This window comes from Bubalus bubalis, chromosome 21 (assembly GCF_019923935.1).
Source record: "Bubalus bubalis isolate 160015118507 breed Murrah chromosome 21, NDDB_SH_1, whole genome shotgun sequence".
NCBI classification, from domain to species: domain Eukaryota; kingdom Metazoa; phylum Chordata; class Mammalia; order Artiodactyla; family Bovidae; genus Bubalus; species Bubalus bubalis.
The window spans coordinates 4153239-4172991 of NC_059177.1; the positions used below are offsets into that span (position 1 = coordinate 4153239).

At 40.1% G+C, this 19753-nt stretch overlaps 1 protein-coding gene across 11 annotated transcripts in view; it reads left to right on the plus strand.

The window, feature by feature from the left end:
- The window catches only part of RBMS3 (RNA binding motif single stranded interacting protein 3), an 817173-nt gene that overhangs the window by 244757 nt on the left and 552663 nt on the right, over positions 1-19753 (plus strand). For all 11 annotated transcript variants that reach the window (XM_044934041.2, XM_044934037.2, XM_044934042.2 and 8 more), the window contains exon 3: positions 1804-1862. In XM_044934041.2, the coding sequence (XP_044789976.1) occupies positions 1804-1862 (59 nt within the window). The remainder of the gene's footprint in view (positions 1-1803; positions 1863-19753) is intronic.

The window sequence follows — 19753 nt, forward strand, 5'->3', positions numbered from 1 at the left end:
TCCCTTTTCCAGGGGATCTTCCCAACCCAGGGATTGAACTCAGGTCTCCTGCATTGCAAGTGGATTCTATACCAGCTGAGCCACAAGGGAAGCATTCTCAGCACTATGCTATTTTCAACACTAGAATTTTAATAAATGACCACTGAAATGCTCCAAAGCATCAGTGATATAGTAAAAGGTGGTTTAAATGCAAAAGAAATATTAAAATGTTTAATATTCATTAAACACAGGATCTTTAATATTTAGCCTATGTTCTTAATACATGGAGTCTTTAATATTTAGCCAATGTTCTTACACTTCCTTGTTGTTGATGTTCAGTTACTAAGTTGTGTCCAGCTCTTTGCAATGGTAGCACACCAGGCTCCTCTGTCTTCCACTATCTCCCAGAGTTGCTTAAATTCACATCCATGGAGTCCATGATGCATTCAATCATCTCATCCTCTGCTGCCAACTTCTCCTTTTGCCTTCAATCTTTCTCAGCATCAGAGTCTTTTCCAATGAGTTGACTCTTCACATCACGTGGCCAAAGTGTTGAAATTTCAACTTCAGCAACCATCCTTCCAATGAATGTTCAGGGTTGATTTCTTTTAGGATTGACTGGTTTGATCTCCTTACAGTCCAAGAGACTCTCTCAAGGGTCACTTCCAGCACCACAGTTTGAAAGCATCAACTCTTTGGTGCTCAGCCTTCTTTATGATGCAACTTTCATAACTGTACATGACTACTAGAGAAACACAGCATTCACTATGCGGGTGTTTGTTTGCAAAGTGATCTCTCTTAGGAACACAAAATTATAGGAACACTTGCCAGAGATTTTCTGACCATACCTGAAATCCTGAACATAATAAACTTAGTCCTTAAATTTGCATTATAACTTATCCATGTCTTATGTTGATCCAGAAGCATCCTTCATGGAATGCTAAAGAAGGACCAGGTTGTAGGAATTATCTTCCTTGTCTCATCATTTATACTTCATAAATGGGCTTGATAAAATTTTCTCATTCCCCTTATCCCTCATCTTTAAAAAAACCTGACAGTAGATTTTCTGATAGAGTTATAAAATAATTAATACAGATATGATGTATCTAGATATGTATGGTAGAAATTTGTTGTAGAGGAAGCACCATAGGTAACCTATATCTTTTGTTATTTACCGCAGATCTTTATTAAGCTTCTGTTACCATGCGCTAGGCATGGGGAACACAAAACTCAGTCCTTACCCTGTATTAACTTACAGTAAAATTAATACCATTTTAGTAGTAAAAAAAAAAAAAAAAAAAAGTCCTATTTGTCCTAGGACCTACTAGGAATGACAGCGTTTCAATGTAACATTCTTGCAAATCCTTCAAGGAAGGTGATTATTCCAGTTCTCATTTTTATAAACGAGAAAGTGGGCTTGGAGAAGTTTTGCTGAACTGCTCAGAATCAGAGAGCTAGCTAAGCGCCAGAGTTGGACACAGGCACTGATCAGTCTGGTTCCAAGTTCTGTGCATTTTTCCATGAATCCACAGAGTATAATTTGCTTTGATCACAATCACACACAATCCCCTCTCAGCCAGCTATGACAGCCTGACAGGTTTATTTTCAAAGGTTCAACCCAGTGATTATGAAGGGAAGGAAGCCCATTCTCGAGCTGTAAAGAGGTGCTGGTGAAAAAAGGTTATCCAGCTGTGAAATGGGGATCCAGAGCTTGTTTGCTTGGTTTATTCCTGCTTAACTGTGTGTGCACCAATGTTCATCACAGTGTTTTAAGTATCTTTAATGAGTTACAATAACATGGATTTTTCTCTCTCTCTCTTTCAGGTATGGAAAAATCGTATCCACAAAGGCAATCCTTGACAAAAACACAAATCAATGCAAAGGTATGTGTCAGGACATCTGTAAGTGAGCTCACACCTGTGTGTTCCACCAATGCCTCCTGCCAGGCAAGGCCTGGGCATCAGCTGCATGAGGATTCCTGTGTACAGTGTATGGCATCCTGTTTATAATGATGCCTGGGCTTTGATCAGTTGCGTTTCTAGTAACATTGCTCATTAATTTTTTTTTCATTTACAAACAAAATGAAAATCACAAATCAGAAAAAGTATCAAATTGCTTCAGCGTAAGACTAAATTACCTCCTAACAACTCTGGGTTGTCTGATTTGAATGATATCATCATTGATGCAAATTGATTTCCTATATAAAAATGAGGAACTCTGGGGAAAACTTTCCATGCCAAATACATTTTCATTTATCTGTTGTTTAAGGCTTTAGCTACATTGTTTGACTAGGAATGGATTTACTGGTGGGCCCATTGTGTCTAAGCCTCAGCTGTAAGCATCTCAAGGGATCTCAGAATTTGTATCATATCAAGGCTTTTTCCTTTTCCTGGAAATATTTCTGAAGTTATTTGACTATATCTGTGGCTCATGTATTTTTCATGTCTGGGAATCCATACTCTTTTAAGGGTGGCATTCATTTATTCATGAAATCTAAATGGTTGTCTTGCTTGACTCAGTTTTTACTGGAAAGTTGGAACGCTTCTTGTAACATGTGTTATTTGCTGTTTCTCTAATCCAGTCATTTTTATAACACCAGCATCAAGAAATATGTTAGATACAAGGTCATTCTAAACATTGCCCCTCTTTCTCATACAAATGCAATGTATACAAATTTGGGGGACATTTAAATGCTGCAGGTATATCCTGACTTAATTGGAGAATGGTCAGATTCAATTCATCAATTAAAGAAAAAGTGGCATTTCTTTTCTCCTATAAACTCACAAATGCTCTAGGAATTTAGCTACTAGAAGACAAAAAGTGGTAAGACAACATTTCTATCATCTAATAGCTCAATTTCTAGTTGAAAATGAAACTACCAAGAAAACCAAGACACTAATCTTAATATATGTGTTAGGATCCATACACCTAATATATGTGAGAGTATAGCAGAGATGGCTACAATACAGGAATCCACAAGATATGGTGAGAGGAGAATATGAGGATTCCCTTTTGGACAATGAAGTTTGAAAAGGCAGAATGAATGGGCATGGAAAGATTGATGTTCAGGAGGAAGAATTTCAGAATGTAATTGAGCCAACTCACATACCAGAAATAGAAAAATGCCCCAGTAGAGGTATCATTAGAAGGAAGGAAGAGGGTCAGGATTTTGGGGGCATTTTTAGAGTTATCCTGAATGTTTTGAACTTAATTCTCTACGTAACTGTTGCCTTTTTTTTTTTTTTTTTTTTTGAGCAGAAACGATATGATTTTATCTTGAGTTCTGGTTATTTTGCCAAAGCAAGTGAAACCGAGTAACAAAGGGGAGGAAACAGGAGGCAGAGAGAAAACAATGTAGATTTGAAATACATAGATGACCAGGAAAATGAGGAAGGTCCTCCAGGCACGGGTAGAGAAATGGAAAGGGAAGTACCATGAGCTTTCAAAGGTAGAATTAGATATTTTCTATGAAGGTGAAAGGACATGGGCAATGAAATTCACATATTGAACTGTTGTGATTGGGAGGAGGGCTGTGTCAGTGACTGAGGCAGGAAGTCCAGAAGGAGTATGAGTGAGTCTTGGGGAGAAGTGCTGAGCTTATGTATCAGATGCCCTGATCTAGAGATCTTGGGGTAGCATCCCTGAGGGAGAGGTCAAGCCAGAGCTACAAGGAAGCTCAGAGTTGTTATGGTTGCCATAACCAAGGGAGTACATAATGACACCAAAGGATCCTTGTAGGGGAGGGGATGGAGTGGGGGCATGATGTAGGCAGCTAAAAACTGAACCTTGGATGATGTATACGTACAGAGTTGGGCCACAACTGTGAGTAACTCTTCACTCTCATCCTGTGGGAAGCATGTGTGTGTGAGAAGCATTAGACTGTTAGTTATATTGCTTCCAGACATACCTGACTGACTGATCCCAAAGTCTTTGGGGTAAAAATATTTATAGGAACAGGCTTCCCTGGTGGTTCAACAGTAAAGAAGCCATCTGCAGTGCAGGAGCCGCAAGAGACATGGGTTCAATCCCTGGGTCAGGAAGATCCCCTGGAGGAGGGCATGGCAACCCACTCCAGTGTTCCTACCTGGAGAATCCCATGGACAGAGGAGCCTGGCAGGCTACAGTCCATGGGGTCACAAAAGAGGCAGACACTACTGAAGCAGCTTAGCACACATGCACTCGTCTATAGGAACAATCAGAGACCATTGAGGCACCCACCTCAGGCAGTCAGTTGTATTGATTGAGCCCCACTCAGAAAGGCAGAGGCTTCACAGACAAGTGAGTCCTGCAAACCACAGTGGATCCCATGACATGTCTGATCCAAGGAGTGGTCTATATGAGGGGACCCTCCATTAGGCAAAGGTTTGCTCAAGAGTGCAGGTATCTCTTGTCTGTGTACAATACTGGGGACAACAAAAGCATTGGTTGCTCACCTGGAAAAACTGTATTCTTGTACTGTAATAACGAGGTTTGTTGAGGAAGAGGATGTAGCTGAAATGGATTATGCAGTTATATCTTAATTGTGGAGTTCTTGATCTGGACAAATGCTATGGGTATCATTCTCTGAATGCCTAAGACTCCTATCCACATTATCCTCTAACTGCTTATTTAATTGCCTTTGTCTTTCTCCAAAGAGACCTTTTTAGTCAATGAAGACAGGACCTGTGTAATCTAGAAAATGTTATCTTCAGAGCAGGGAATTGCAGGGGAATGTGTCATTGTCTACATGTCTCTGGTTTAAAGTCAACTTTCTCTGTGTGATTTTTAATATACATATCAGTATAATTTTTCAAATGCTTGTTTTAAACACATAAATATATAAATATTGAGTTTACTATTCCATGCTATTTTTATTCATAAGTGTATGGATGTAAAAAGTAGTTTTGGAGAGTACTTGTCTCAAACATAAGAAGCACTGATAAATTTGGAAGGAGAAAATGGGGGGAGGAAAGGAGAGAAGAAAGGGAGGAACCATCTGGGGACATCCCTGGAGGAGGGTACATAAGGATGATTTTATGAGAGGTAGATCTTTTGTCTTGAGGCTCATGTGAAAAGTTGGGGGCATCATGTAGTCTAAGACTCCAGGAGCCTTTTCTGGCCTCAGTGTTTTGAGCCTGTGGATGGTGGTGATAGCCAAAACTCAACTTTCACCAAGGACATGGTGGGGGCAAGGGGTAGCCTAAAACTAAATCTTAGTTACAGAGAGGTACTACTGCCACGTCCATGTTTGGGGAAAAATACTACTTTAATGATATTTTTGAGTCATATTTAGAGTATTTTGTTTTTCAGAAAAATGGCCCCTAAAATAGTTACAGAGAGAAACTCCTTAAAATTGGAAGTGAGAGTGCAATAGCATTTATGGAAAATGGTTTATAGTTGTTGATGTGTGCAAGCAGGTTGCTGAAGTTGGGGGGAAGGTCATTATGACATGTAAGGAGTTGATGGGACCAGACCCCAGAGCAGCACTGAAGTATTGATTTAAATAGCCAAGAATTAGAGCAGGTGTAATGTTGAGAAAATGGACTGATCCTAAAAGTATTTGTGGAGAAATCATAGGAAAGATACCAAGAGTTTGAAGACCATCGGGGACAGGAAGGTGTGTTGGTTATAAACTGTTGAGATGTGAGATTCCAGTTGGAGATTTGAGGTAGGAGGAAAGCCATTCAGAGTTAGGAGCAACAAGGACTCCCCACTTACACATCCAATGAGAAAAGGGGTGGTTGGGGGAAAACACGTTTGGGAGGGCTACAAAGGCCCCGTGTCCCCAGGATGAATTAATTAATGATTGGAAAGAGACAAGTCAAAGCAATTCGCAGTGATAGTTTACATCCACTCACATAGCAGACATAACTCGCAGGCCCTTCAGTGCTGGACGCTGTGAAACTGATTCACCCCTTCTTTATCTGTTGTGCTCAGTCACTCAGTCATGTGTGACTCTTTGCTACACTATGGACTGTAGCCCACCAGGCTCCTCTGTCCAAGAGGTTTTTCAGGCAACAATATTAGAGTGGGTTAGGACCATGCTAACTTGGTAGCATCTTTTAAAAAATCAATATGAAAGAGCAATCAGAGATGTACTATGATGTTAGCGATTCTAGTGAGACGTCCCAAATATTGTATTCAGACATATTTTTAAAGATGTTTTATATGCTGATGCTTGCTGCTAAGTTGCTTCAGTCGTGTCCAACTCTGTGTGACCCCATAGATGGCAGCCCACCAGGCTCCGCTGTCCCTAGGATTCTCCAGGCAAGAACACTGGAGTGGGTTGCCATTTCCTTCTCCAGTGCCTGAAAGTGAAAAGTGAAAGTGAAGTCGCTCAGTCGTGTCCAACTCTTTGGGACCCCATGGACTGCAGCCTACCAGGTTCCTCCGTCCATGGGATTTTCCAGGCAAGAGTACTGGAGTGGGGTGATGCTTACCACCCCTGTATTCTCTTTATGAGAGCAAATATAGGAAAACTCTGATTCTAGGGTTTGGAGCATCTACTACTGTTCTACGGCCATTGTTGAGAGGACTGAACTATGGCCCACCATGGGATTGTTTATTAGAGGAAGTTAAATGAAGAATGTAAAATCATGTGTATGGTAAATATGGGGCTATGAAATATTTGCTCATGGTTGGGCTTCCCCAGTGGCTCAGCAGGAAAGAATCCATCTGTGATGCAGGAGATGCAGAAGATGTAGTCCCACGGATGGAAGGATACCCTGGAGCGGGGCATGGCAACCCACTCCAGTGTTCTTGCCAGGAAAATCCCACTGACAGAGAACCCTGGTGGGCTAGAGCCCATAGGGTTGGTTGCAAAGAATCAGGCGTGACTGAAGTGACTGAGCATGGCATAGCACATTGCTCATGGTTACGTCTGGGGTGGGGCCAGAATGCCTGGTGTGAACACTGCCCACTTTGTAGCCTTGTGACCTGTGTTCAGTCTTTCAACTCTGCTGGGTGCCTCAGTTCCCCCATCTATAAAATTGTAACAATAATAGGGCCTGCCTTGATAATCAAATGGGCTTTCCTTGTCACTCAGCTGGGAAAGAGTCCTCCTGCAATGTGGGAGACCTGGGTTCGATCCCTGGGTTGGGAAGATCCCCTGGAGAATGGAAAGGCTACCCACTCCAGTATTCTGGCCTGGAGAATTCCATGGACTATATGGGGTCACAAAGAGTTGGACATGACCAAGCAACTTCCACTTTTCACTTTGATAATCAAATGAGTTAATACATGGATAATGTTCAACAATACCTCATATTGACTGTTTCCATAAAACACTGTGAATATTAAGCAAAAAAAAAGTTTGTATAAAGGTGATAAATTATTATTAACTTTACACTTATCCAAATGTGTTTGTCTTTTCAGGCAAAAACAAAAATAAACAAAAAAAACTAAGCAAAGACAGCTCTTGGAAAAATTAAAGTGGTTTCAATTATTTTTCCAATATTGTGACTCTTTCTGTGATTTCTGGGTAGCACGTAACTATGCTTGTTTATTTTTGCAAAATAACATTAGCTGAGAATAACTGAATACAGAGAGGATGTTACTCTCTGCTTTTTTAGTGAGAAGGTAAAAGAGAGTTCTTCTTAACCATTGCTTTCTTAAGGAAAGAAAGTGAAAGGTGTCTGAGGTAACATTTTAATTGAGTTAATTATTGTTATTGTTTTTACTTTTGGCTTTGATGGGGGCTCATTGCGGGTGCAGGCGTTCTCCAGTTGCAGTGTGAGGTGGCTTCTCCTGTCGAGGCTGCCGACTCAGCAGTTGCTCTGTGGCATTGGGATCTTGTTCGCTGACCAGGGCTTGTACCTGTGTCCTCTGCACTGCAAGGCAGATTCTTAACCATTGGACCACCAGGGAAGTCCTGGGGTGGCTTTTTTAAACAAATCACTAAGGGCCTTGAGCCTGTCATTAGAAATTGAAAATTGGATTTGGTCTTCTTGGAGACACTTGCTTTTTTTTTTTTTTTTTTAATTTTATTTTATTTTTAAACTTTACATAATTGTATTAGTTTTGCCAAATTTTGACTCATTTGCAATGCGGCCTCCCGACTCAGGCTATGCAAACAAAACCAAGTATTATGAAGACAGGATTTATTGATTTTGTTTCTAAAGATATATGAATTCAGTTTTTCATGAGCTGATGAAAGCAAGGTATGAGATGGTGCATGCACTATGCTCCTTAGAGGTGAAAAGAAAAGGCATCAAAATTAATTTTGAGATAATAAACCAATTGTGGATACGTCCTGTATCTTAGCATCCGAAAGAAAGGTTGTTGTTCCCTCCACACTGCATCACGCACCACCCCGCCCGCCCCCACCTCCCCAGGTTCTCTAAGTCTGTAGGGTAGGCAGGCCCAGATAAACACACTCACTCTATTGTGGAAGGGCTCTCGGGGAACTCTTTCAACATAACCCCGCGTTTTCAGGATTGTTCTTTCTTGGGTGGTGGCTGCGGCAGCTTTCATTCTGTATAATATGGCAGCATAAAACAAAACAGTCACCAGCAGGCCCGAATGACCAGAAACTGATGAACAAAGCAGGCCGCAGCTCCAGATGGAGAGTAATGGAAAACAGGCCTCAGTTCATTCAGCCACTCAAACACCGGGACCCAATAAGAGCTATTGCACAAGTCACAGAGATTTGCATGGCTTTGTTTTCAGTTTTTTGTTTTTCCCCATGTGTTTTCCTCCCGGGTCCAGTGTATTTGCTAATTTAAAAAAGTCAAGGGAAATGAAACGAGAGAAGCCATTGAAAACAAGGTGTAAATCTTCCATGAATTGACTTGTCTCTGCCTTTTCCTGCTTTTTAAGTTTGGCTTCCTCCATACCACCCCCCACCCCCGCCAGCCATTTTTTTCCTGACAGGCTATGTGTTTAGAGCAGAGGGAATGAGTAATGGATATTCCATAGAAAGTTTCCATGCTTAATAGCCAAAGGATATAAGAGCCGTGAGAGTGTGCCAAGCATACCGACTTCTAAGAGCTTGAAATACTCCCTTCTTGTCTTTGTTGTCACAGGCTGGTTGAATTATATTTATGGAAGATTATGTTGCCTTTACCATTTCATTGGACCCCTAAAATCAAAGATGAAGACAATAATCCAAAAGTTCTGAAATCATCCGTGAAGTTTATTCATTCTTTATTAAATGAAACCATAAATTGTTATTCTTCTCTAAAAGGAGTAATTCTGCATACTCAATTCATTTGTACAGAGAGGGATAGAACCCACCTAGATAGTTTCCGGGAGGGGTGTGAATAAATCCATTTAGCAGTTATAGATTCATAACTGTGTTACCTGCTTTTTAAAAGTATTTCTGGGGACTTCTCTGGCAGTCCAGTGGTTAAGACTTCATCCTCCAATGCAGGGGGTATGGGTTCAATTCCTGGTCAAGGCGCTAAGATCCCCCATGCCTCATGGCCAAAAAGTCAAAACATAAAACAGAAGAAATATTGTAACAAATTCAATAAAGGCTTAAAAATGATCCACCATAGAAAAATCCTTAAAAATGTTACATTTGAATCAGTTCTAATGAGGTGGATGGAACTGGAGCCTATTATACAGAGTGAAGTAAGCCAGAAAGAAAAACACCAATACAGTATACTAATGCATATATATGGAATTTAGAAAGATGGTAACAATAACCCTGTGTACGAGACAGCAAAAGAGACACTGATGTATAGAACAGTCTTATGGACTCTGTGGGAGAGGGAGAGGGTGGAAAGATTTGGGAGAATGGCATTGAAACATGTAAAATATCATGTATGAAACAAGTCGCCAGTCCAGGTTCGATGCACGATACTGGATGCTTGGGGCTGGTGCACTGGGACGACCCAGAGGGATGGTATGGGGAGGGAGGAGGGAGGAGGGTTCAGGATGGGGAACACATGTAAACCTGTGGCGGATTCATTTTGATATTTGGCAAAACTAATACAATTATGTAAAGTTTAAAAAATAAAATTGAATTAAAAAAATGTTGAAAAAATTAAAAAAAAATGTATATAAAAGTATTTCTGGGTAACTAAGTAGGAGGTGGTGTACATGAACAAATTTGGAATTAATCCGTTTTATTTATTATTTAATTTTCTCCCTTACTTACTGATGGGAAGTATTTATATAGCAGGTGGAGAAAGTGTAGGAGATTTGCATTACACCCCATGAACCTGGATGGGGGAATAGATGTTCTATTTTGTTATGTTTTTCAGTAGCCTTGGTGTCAGGTAGCCTCAGCCTTCTTGGAGTGGGGTTTTGGTTCCTAGCCAGAGATTCAGCCCAGGTCATGGCTGTAAGAGTACTGAATCCTAGCCACTAGACCAGTGGTCAGTGATAAGGCCCTGACTCTTTGACTTTGCAGGAAAGAATTCCCACAAAGATGGAAAGTACTGAAGCAAACAAACTATTTATTAGACAGAAAAAAAAAAAAAAAAAAAAAAACACGAGTATGGTACATGTGGATAGACACACATGTCTATCCAGTCTCCATGGGCAGACTCAGAGGGTCTGTGCCCTTGAAGTGGTTTATGTTACTTTTTGGGGCATTTCTTCCAGTTTTTCTTTTGATTTGCCTGGTTAAAAGTCCATATTTGGTACATCCTGGGATTCTCCCATGTGTGTGCACGCATCTTTTAGCCAAAGTAGATACTACCACAGAGGCCTCTTAGAATCACTCCCCTTTGACTTCTAAGGAGCCTACTGTGCGTGTCATCGGGGAGGTCTCCGGATTGCTAGAATGAGAAATATGTGGTTTGGGCAAGGTCCATCCTCCACTTTTAATTGTCCTGCTATTCTCGTTTTGGAGCTTCTGTCCATGGGGAATGAATCTCCAATCACTTTACTTGGGTTGGGGATGAGCGGGCGTCTACCTCCTGCCTCAGTGTTTGCAGGGTTTGCAGTAGCCCCTACTGAGGGACCAGCCCTAGTAAGTGACACTGACGTGTACCTGGGTGGAATGTGTATGTGTGAGTAGAACCATTTGATTTCCAGAAAAAAGCATACCTACTTCAGGCTGGTCCACCAGGAAACTTAACAAGAAAATGAAGAAGCCCAACACCATGCAAAACCTCTTTTCTAGTACCTGTTGTTCCAAATTCAGTGCAGACTAAAGTAAATGCTGTGAAATTTATGAGTCTGAGAAATTACATCTTAAGAGTCACAGGCTCCTTCACTGGGGTGGAACCACAGTCTCTAGAGCAAGGAGCCCAAAAAGCAAAGTGACTTGAAAAACACATTTATTTCATTTTCAAATATTGGGATTAGGTGAAGTGAAGTCGCTCAGTCGTGTCCGACTCTTTGTGACCCCATGGACTGTAGCCTACCAGGCTCTTCTGTCCATGGGATTTTCCAGGCAATAGTACTGGAGTGGATTGCCATTTCCTTCTCCAGGGGATCTTCCCAACCCAGGGATTGAACCCGGGTCTCCTGCATTGTCGACAGACGCTTTACCATCTGAGCCACCAGGGAAGTAGGTTACCAAAAAAAGATGAAAACGCTTCTATGTAGACAACCGCATTTCCCATTACCCTTCAGGATATGAAGTATGTGATTTTTTCCCTGCACTCCTTTTGTGAATTTTACTTTCATCTAGTCCAGTATTAATTTTTCAGCCAGGCACAGGTGCTCAATATATAAACATATACTGGCTTCCTTTGGTATTGATATTGAGTTTGGTTTTCATTTCAGAAAAAGTTGGTGTAGGAAATTTGGTAATTTCAGTCAGAATTTTCCTATAGGTACCTTTTTATCAATATGGGAAATTTTTATCCTGGGCTTCTTTTGAGAAAATTCCAGTGTTTATCATCTTATAGCCAGACTTAAGAGACAACGCCTCCTTTGAGGGTAAATAGTCACCTTGTGTTGTTTCCAACTTAGCCAGACACCTGAAGTTAAAGACACTTCTCCTGTCAAAAATAATCCTTCCAGGGACTTCGCTGGTGGTCCAGTGGTTAAGATGCCAGGCTTTCAATGCAGGGGCCATGGACTCCATCCCTGGTTGAGGAACTAGGATCCTGTATGCCACCCTGTGATAATCATTCCAAACTTGCTATTCTCAGTTCAGTATATTCAGTATTTTAGAGGGTCCTTTTATGAAAATGATGATGATGTGATGGTGCTGTGTGAACTTTGAGAAGTCTTTGAGATACATGTAAAGCAAAATATCTACTCATGTTCTGGGAGTCATAAAACTGCACATTTTTTCTTTAAGAGTCTTATAGCTCTATGTTTACTCAGTATTTGCTTATAATTACCATGATTATATATATTAGGAAAAAGAAATCTCTCCACCAACATTAATAGGTAAAGTGCTATTTTGAAGTATAAATTTGTATTTGGTATCATTTAGTATCCTTACCTATCTCCCTGTCTGTTTTGCATATGAAGAAATTATTTTATGAATCTGTGTTTCATGAATTGACATGTGTTTATTGAGACTGGCATTTTTTAATTTAATTTAATTTTTAAATTAACTGAAGAGTGGTTGATTTACAGTGTTGTGTTAATTTCTGCTGTATATTACAGTGACTCAGTTATAAGCAAACACACACACATATATATATATTCCTTGTTATATCCTTTTCCATTGGAGTTTATCCCAGGATATTGAATTTAGTTCCCTGTGCAACACAGTAGGACCTGGTTGTTTATCCACGAGACTGGCTTTGCTTATAGTGAAAAGTGTAAGTACTTAAAGGACTTTTCTTCATACTTTCTGGTGATGGCTGTATGCTAGCCCTCAGGATTTCTCAAGGCCTATAAAGCTGGTGTCTTTGAGGAAAAGTGCATTCCATCAGAGTGGCAGGTGGTGGAATTCATTCTCAGTTGGTAGGTTCTGAAAGGAAAAAAAAGCGTGCCTTTGTTCACCCCTTGTTGTGATGTTCACTCTGTAGCATGGTTTTACAAGTTAAGAGGTAAAGGAAAAAAGCTCAAGATTCTTGCTTCCTTATCTTCCTTAGCTTGGAAACCATAGTAAAAGCATAAAGTAAAGCATAGCTTGTTTACAGGATGGTGAACAGTCATTTGATTTGATGCTTGCCATTGTTCTTATTGACGTAATGACTTCAATGTCTTTCTTAAAATAGCTATTTTTCCTTTTCTTCAGTAAAGGAATGAGAACTCTGGAGTAGTAAAGAGAAAAATCCGTGCACATGACTGAAAAAAGTACTGAACTATAAAAACTGAAATTGAATTTGAAGGATGAATGTATCATTTGTTATGATTCTGTAAGTGGCTGTAAGTGGGCTCACATGTCTCTTTATCTATAAAATATTGGTGATATAAGGTCTCTATTTCATAGGATCATTTTAAAAGCCAGCTTGGTTTCCCCTGTGTGTTTTGAAATAGAAAATAGCAAGGTTTGCATTTAATTTGTACTACTTCTCTTAGAAAATGGCAGTTTAATTGCTAGGCATCTGAATAGACGTACTGGTCATTAAGCTGACATTAGCCCTGGGTTGGAAGAAACCTGTATTCATGAAGCATCTATGGGATACCTTGTCTGTGCCGCTTTTGAAGATACAATTTCTCTCAAGAAGAAATAACAAAACGCTTAAGCTGCAGATATAACAGCTGTTCACATCCTCAGGGCTTGTCCACTCTGGGAAAAGCAGGAGCTGAAACAAAAGATTTTAGAGAAGCCAGTGCTAAAAACCACACTAGGCTTTGGGCTTAAAGTTGATGTGAAAAATAATGATGTTTGAGATTGTACTAAATGAAACCAAGTGGCAACATTCCAGGAGACACATTCACCCACATTTTTAACCCCTTATTACTCAAAGGTTCTCACGAAATGTTTTTGAGTAATCAGATCAGAAGGGGTTAAAAACTAGAAAAATCTTTAATTTCATGTATATAATATAAAAATTATGGCTAGTGCTATATTCTTCATGGAGAAGCAAGTGATGAAATTAAGAATAATTTGACTATGGAAAGCTATTTGAATTTTATTTTTTAAATAGAAATTTCATTATTTAAGGTGAACAGCATGGTGATGCAATATGCATGAATGCTGTGAAGTGATTACTATAGTCAAGCTAGTTAATGTGTTACCTCATAGAGTTGTTCAGCCACTCAGTTGTGTCTGACTCTTGGCGACCTCATGGACTGTAGCACGTCAGGCTTTCCTGTCCTTCACCATATCCTGGAGTTTGCTCAAACTCATGTCCATAGAGTTACCATTTGTGTGTGTGTGTGTGTGTGTGTGTGTGAGTGTGTGTAAGAGTGAGAGAGAGATGAGGGCACTTGAAATCCACTCTGTTAGCACATTTACAAGATCCAGTTCTGCAGGATTAACTATTTTCATCATGCCTCCCATGAGATCTCTAGACACGATCAGCTTACAAAGCAACAGTTTTGAACCCTTAGACCAGCTTCTCCTCATTCCCCCATTTCTACTCTCTGTTTCTGTATATTTGATTTTTAAGTTCCATATGTAAGTGATATGATGCAGCATTTGTCTTTCTGTGTATGACTTATTTCATTTAGTATAATGTTCATTCATCCATGTTGTTACAAATGGCAGGATCTCCTTTCTTAAGGCTGAATAATATTTTGTCGTATACACACACACACACACATACATATATATATACACATACATATATACACACATACATATATACACATATACCATATTTTCTTTGTTCATCTGTTGATAGACACTTAGGTTGTTTGCATGTCTTGGCTGTTGTGAATAATGCTGCAGTTAACAAGAGGGTGCAGGTATATCTTTGAGGTACTGATTTCTTTTCCTTCAGATAACTACCCAAAAGAGGCATTACTGAGTTATATGGTATTTTTCTTTCTAGGTTTTTGAGGAACGTCCATACTGTTTTTCCAGGATGGTGGCACCAATTTACATTCCCATTAACAGTGCATGAAGGTTCCCTTTTGTCTACATACTTGTCAGCATTTGGTATTTTTTGGATAATATTTATCCTAACAGATGGAGCTTTCCACTTGACACCAGTGGTAAAGAACCCACCTGCCAAAGCAGGAGACACAAGAGACTCGGGTTTGATCCCTGGGTTGGGAAGATCCCTGCAGGAGGGCATGGCAGCCCACTCCAGCATCCCTTGGGTAGAGGAGCCTGGTGGGCTACAGTCCATGGGGTTGCAGAGTCACACACAACTGAAGCAACTCAGCACGCATGCACACGCATCCTAACAGGTATGAGGTGACATTGTGGTTTTGACTTGCATTTCCCTGAGGATTAGTGATGTTGAACATCTTTTTACTACCTTTGGCCATTTGTATTAATATATTTTCTTTGGGAAAATATCTGTTTGGATCCTTTACCCATTTGTTAATAGGGTTGTTTTTGTGTGTTTGTATGCTCTTAAGTTGTATGAGTCCCTTCTATATTTGGGATTGTTGTTGTTGTTGAGTCAGTAAGTTGTGTCTGATTCTTTTGACCCCATGGACTGAAGCCCACCAGGCTCCTCTGTCCATGGGATTTCCCAGGTAAGAATACTGGAGTGGGTTGCCATTTCCTTCTCCAGGAGATCTTCCAGACCCAGGAATCCAACCCACATCTCCTGGATTGGCAGACGGATACTTCACTACTGAGCCACCAGGGAAGTCATATATTTTGGATACTGACTTTTTATCAAATATAAGTTTTTTAAGTATTTCCTCCCAACTAACAGAAACCCTTAACAAGGCAAAGATTACCATATGAAATCTGGAATGTCCTTCAGTGTAACTCACTTTTTAAACATTGTTTTAAATCAAATAAGAATGGCTTCAAGTGAAATATGTATGTGCATATAAAACTTTCATATATATTAATGTATTCATTAATATATAATTTATTACATATATTATTATATGTGTGTATTAATCAGGGGTTTTGTGCATGTGTAAGACAGTGGAAAATATTTGTAAGATACTTATATCATGAGAGACTTTTCAAAATCATCTTATAAAGACTTATATCTAAGTTTGTTGGGCTTCCCTTGTGGCTCAGATGGTGAACAATCTGTCTGCAGTGCCGGAGACTGGGTTTGATTCCTGAGTCGGGAAGATCCCCTGGAGAAGGGAATGGCTACCTGCTCCAGTATTCTTGCCTAGAGAATCCCATGGACAGAGAAGCCTGGTGGGCTACAGTCCATGGGGTCGCAAAGAGTCAGATGTACATGGCTGACTAACACTTATAGTTTAATAGAACATAATTTCCTTAAAAGAAGCTTGAGGCAAAAATCCTCACCATTCTTTGTAACTAAGCATCTTCTGTGTTATATAAACTAAAGAAGTCCTAGGGAGGCTGTGTGCCTTAGATAGTGGTTGGCTGCTTTGCAATTTTCTTCTGTTGTGAGAAGATAATGCAAGACAAGTAATAAGATATTAACATTGCATACATAATTATCAATTAAAAACTTGATCAAGCATTGAGATACTGTGTATATGTTAGGGTTAGGGTGAAGTCTGTGTAAAAGTTTACACTTCTCCTTGCCTCATCGTATTTCCACCTGGCGTGTCCTATGAACATGACTGTTCATACAAATCGCACATTCTATTATGTTGTCCAAGTCAGCCTGTCTTTCCCCTATCTTTTTACAGTTACGAATCTAGAACTAGTTCTTTGGCTCTGATTCTTGTTTCAGTAATGATTGGGCTGGTCAAAAATTGCATTTGGGTTTTTCTGTAAGACCTTACAGAGTGAACTTTTTGGCCAACCCAATAATTTAAAAAATCATATAAAAGGTAATTTTCCAGATAAAACAGTTTTCCAGTTTATAAGTGACCTTCAGTGGAAAACCAAAAGCCACTATGGTCCATGTGCTGGTGAAAGAATCAGCCATGAAGATAAACTGAAGGGCAGTTGATCTGTTTCATGAAGAAGACAGATGGGTTCTCTGTTAACCCACAGTCTCTTATAGCATCAAGAGCTATCAGACTTATTGGCATTTGCCAACGCTTTTATCTTGTGTATCCCACCTGAATTCCCTTAAGTTCAGGAAGCAAAGTGTTCAGCCTGTTTCTACAAAATTACCCACCAACCAATCAATTCCTAAACCAAGTAAAACAGACTGAATGACCAAGACAGGAAAAAAAAAAAAAGGGAAGTGGATCTCAGTGGGGCAGGAATGGTGTCTTTGGTTTATTTGCCCAGGAGAGAAACCCTGCTTTACAAAGAAAGCTGGCAAATGAATTGATGTATGGCAACTTACTCCAGTATTCTTGCCTGGAGAATCCCATGGACAGAGGAGCCTGGCAGGCTATAGTCAGTCCATAAGGTTGCAAAGAGTGAAGGACATGACTGAAGCAATTTAGCATGTATGCAAGACCAGCAGGACAGATCCTGGATGGTAGGAATGACAAGCAGACAGAAGCACAGTGTTTCGAGTTTATGTGCAGGCGGAAAGTTTGAAGGAAGCATGCTTTGGTTCTCACCCGCCCCTCCATTATAACAATATCGATGGGGATTCTAACTCTGTTGTGTCACCAGACGCAAATGTAAAAGAATGTGCAGGTTGTGCCCTGAAATCACAGGTACCTTTCGAAAATATTTTGACCATTTTGTTTCATTTAGAGCTATTTTCTTTTTTATATCTCTATTTTGGGAATCATTTTCTGTTCACTCCAATTTTGCACTTAAGTGATATTGACGGATGTCGAGCCTTCCATCTGTGTTAACTTTAATGCGAGGAGCAGTTTAATCAATTTTAAGTGGGAAATATCACAGAATTATGGATGACGGTAGGCGGGCACAGTGTAGTTGATAATTTCTCCTACTCTCAGGATTCAGAACGAGGCATGTGCTTCCTTACAGGGCCCATGTGGAAGAATTTCACAGCAAATGTTCTCTTTCCTCTTGTTTAAGTTCTGTTTGGCTGGACTCCCGTGGTTGCTCATAGGAATGGGTTAAGACTTCCGAAGAAGCCACTCCATTGCAATTACTTACCCAGACTCCATTCTTTTCTTCAAATAGCTTTCCCTTCATTTTGGAGAATGTTTTGGGGTCCTTGTCTCCCTGAAGGATGAACCTGGGGGTGAATGACTATTTTCTATTTGGATTCTAAAGGTCTGATCAAGTTTAATCAAAAAGGCTTTTACTATGTTGAATTTATCCATGACCAGTTCTTGCAGCAATATACCCAAATTCCTGCTCAGGTCAGTTTTTCCTTTTTCAAGCTGGTTTTTCTCCAGAGATTCTTCCCTAGCCACATAGTTTCCTATTGTCTGAAGTTGCCTTTGAGTCTCTGACTCCACCCTAAGGTCGCCTCATCTCTCATCTCTGTGTTTTAAAGAAACCTTGAGCCTCTGTGCCCTGTTTAGTCAACAGGTACACACTTTATTTCCTCTCTTTAGAAACCCCTGCTCAAATCTGAGTCTGAATTTTTCTAAGTCTTGGATAGTAACTCTGTTTCTTTCTGGTCTAGTCCCTAAGGGTTATGTGTCTCAGGCCGGATGCTCTCCTTCCAAACGCCAACTTTAAATGTAGGTCCTACTTACGTAGGGACTGTTGAGAGAATCAGTTTGCTTCTCCAGTACCACTGTCTGCGTTTAGCCTGTTTTCATGGCTGAGATTTTTGTAGCAAAAGTAGCCATTTCCTATTTGTAACCAAAATTAAGTCATTCTGAGGAAGGGCATGAATGTTTTGCAGGGTTTCTTGTCAAGCTGAAGATTGTTATAATAGGCAGCCAGGAAGTCGCCTTGCCCTGGAAACTCTAACGTTCAACGTTGGCACAGCGTCTGTGTTCCTCCATAGTAACCGGCTGACTTGGCCATTGCCAGAGTTCCTTGAATATTTTGGACAAACAATGAGAAAAAAGGGGAAAGCTTTCTCATTTGGATTTCACCCGAGAGTTCAGGTGTTACGTGAAGCTCTGCACTGCCGGTGGTTTCATTCAGGCTTTGTTCTATGAACAATTTGTAGATGATTGTCTTCAGAGTTCCCAGCTGTCATTAGCTAACTGCACACGTGTGGAAACACAGGGGCTGTGACCCTCAGATCCACTCCAGAAATACAAAGTCAGTCTCCAAGTTTAGAGAGGAAATGCTTCCCTCTCTCCAGCCAGGAACTGGGGCTGATGCTCTGCCCAGGTCATACAGACGTTGTCCCCACCAGCAGGGAAAACAATGACCTCCCGGGTAACATGTGCATCATTAAGACTTAACCGTGTCCTTGGTCCATGGCTTGGTGGCTTATTTAAAGCACGGAGACTGGTAGGTCTAAGCCTTAAAGCGTAGACCCAAACAAAGTGGAAATGAGTGATAATTGGTGAAATTATTGATCATTTATCTGTAAGAAGCAACCAAGAGAAAAATTAAAGGGGCCATAGAGATGCCTCATTTTTATCAACCTTTTATAAAAGAAAAAGTTGTTTGTTTTATTCTTTGATGACTGCATTTCAAGAGTCACTACATTTTCTAGTCCTTTCAGTAAAATAAACTCACTCTTGCCCTTTTTTTCCTAAAGATGTGTTCTTTCAGGTATGGTAAAGCTACAGTCATGAATGTGTCAACTTTGCTTTGTACTGCTGAAAATTTGGAAATAAATTAAATACTCTAAAATAAAGAATGACTAAACTCGGATTAAAGCAATGGAGTATTTTACAACTGTTTGAAAAGATCATTGTTCACACTTTGTGGCATGGGAAACTAGCTGTAGTACGATGTAAAAAAGAAAAATAGAAAAACTTCTGTATGCTCTGCTACTAACCAGGTCAAAAGATAATAACCAGGTCAATAGATACATGTAACTATTGGTTGACATTTATCTCTTCTCTTCTGGATTGTAAATTCTTTGAGGGAGGGATTGTATTTTCTTATATCTGCAAAACCAAGACCTGG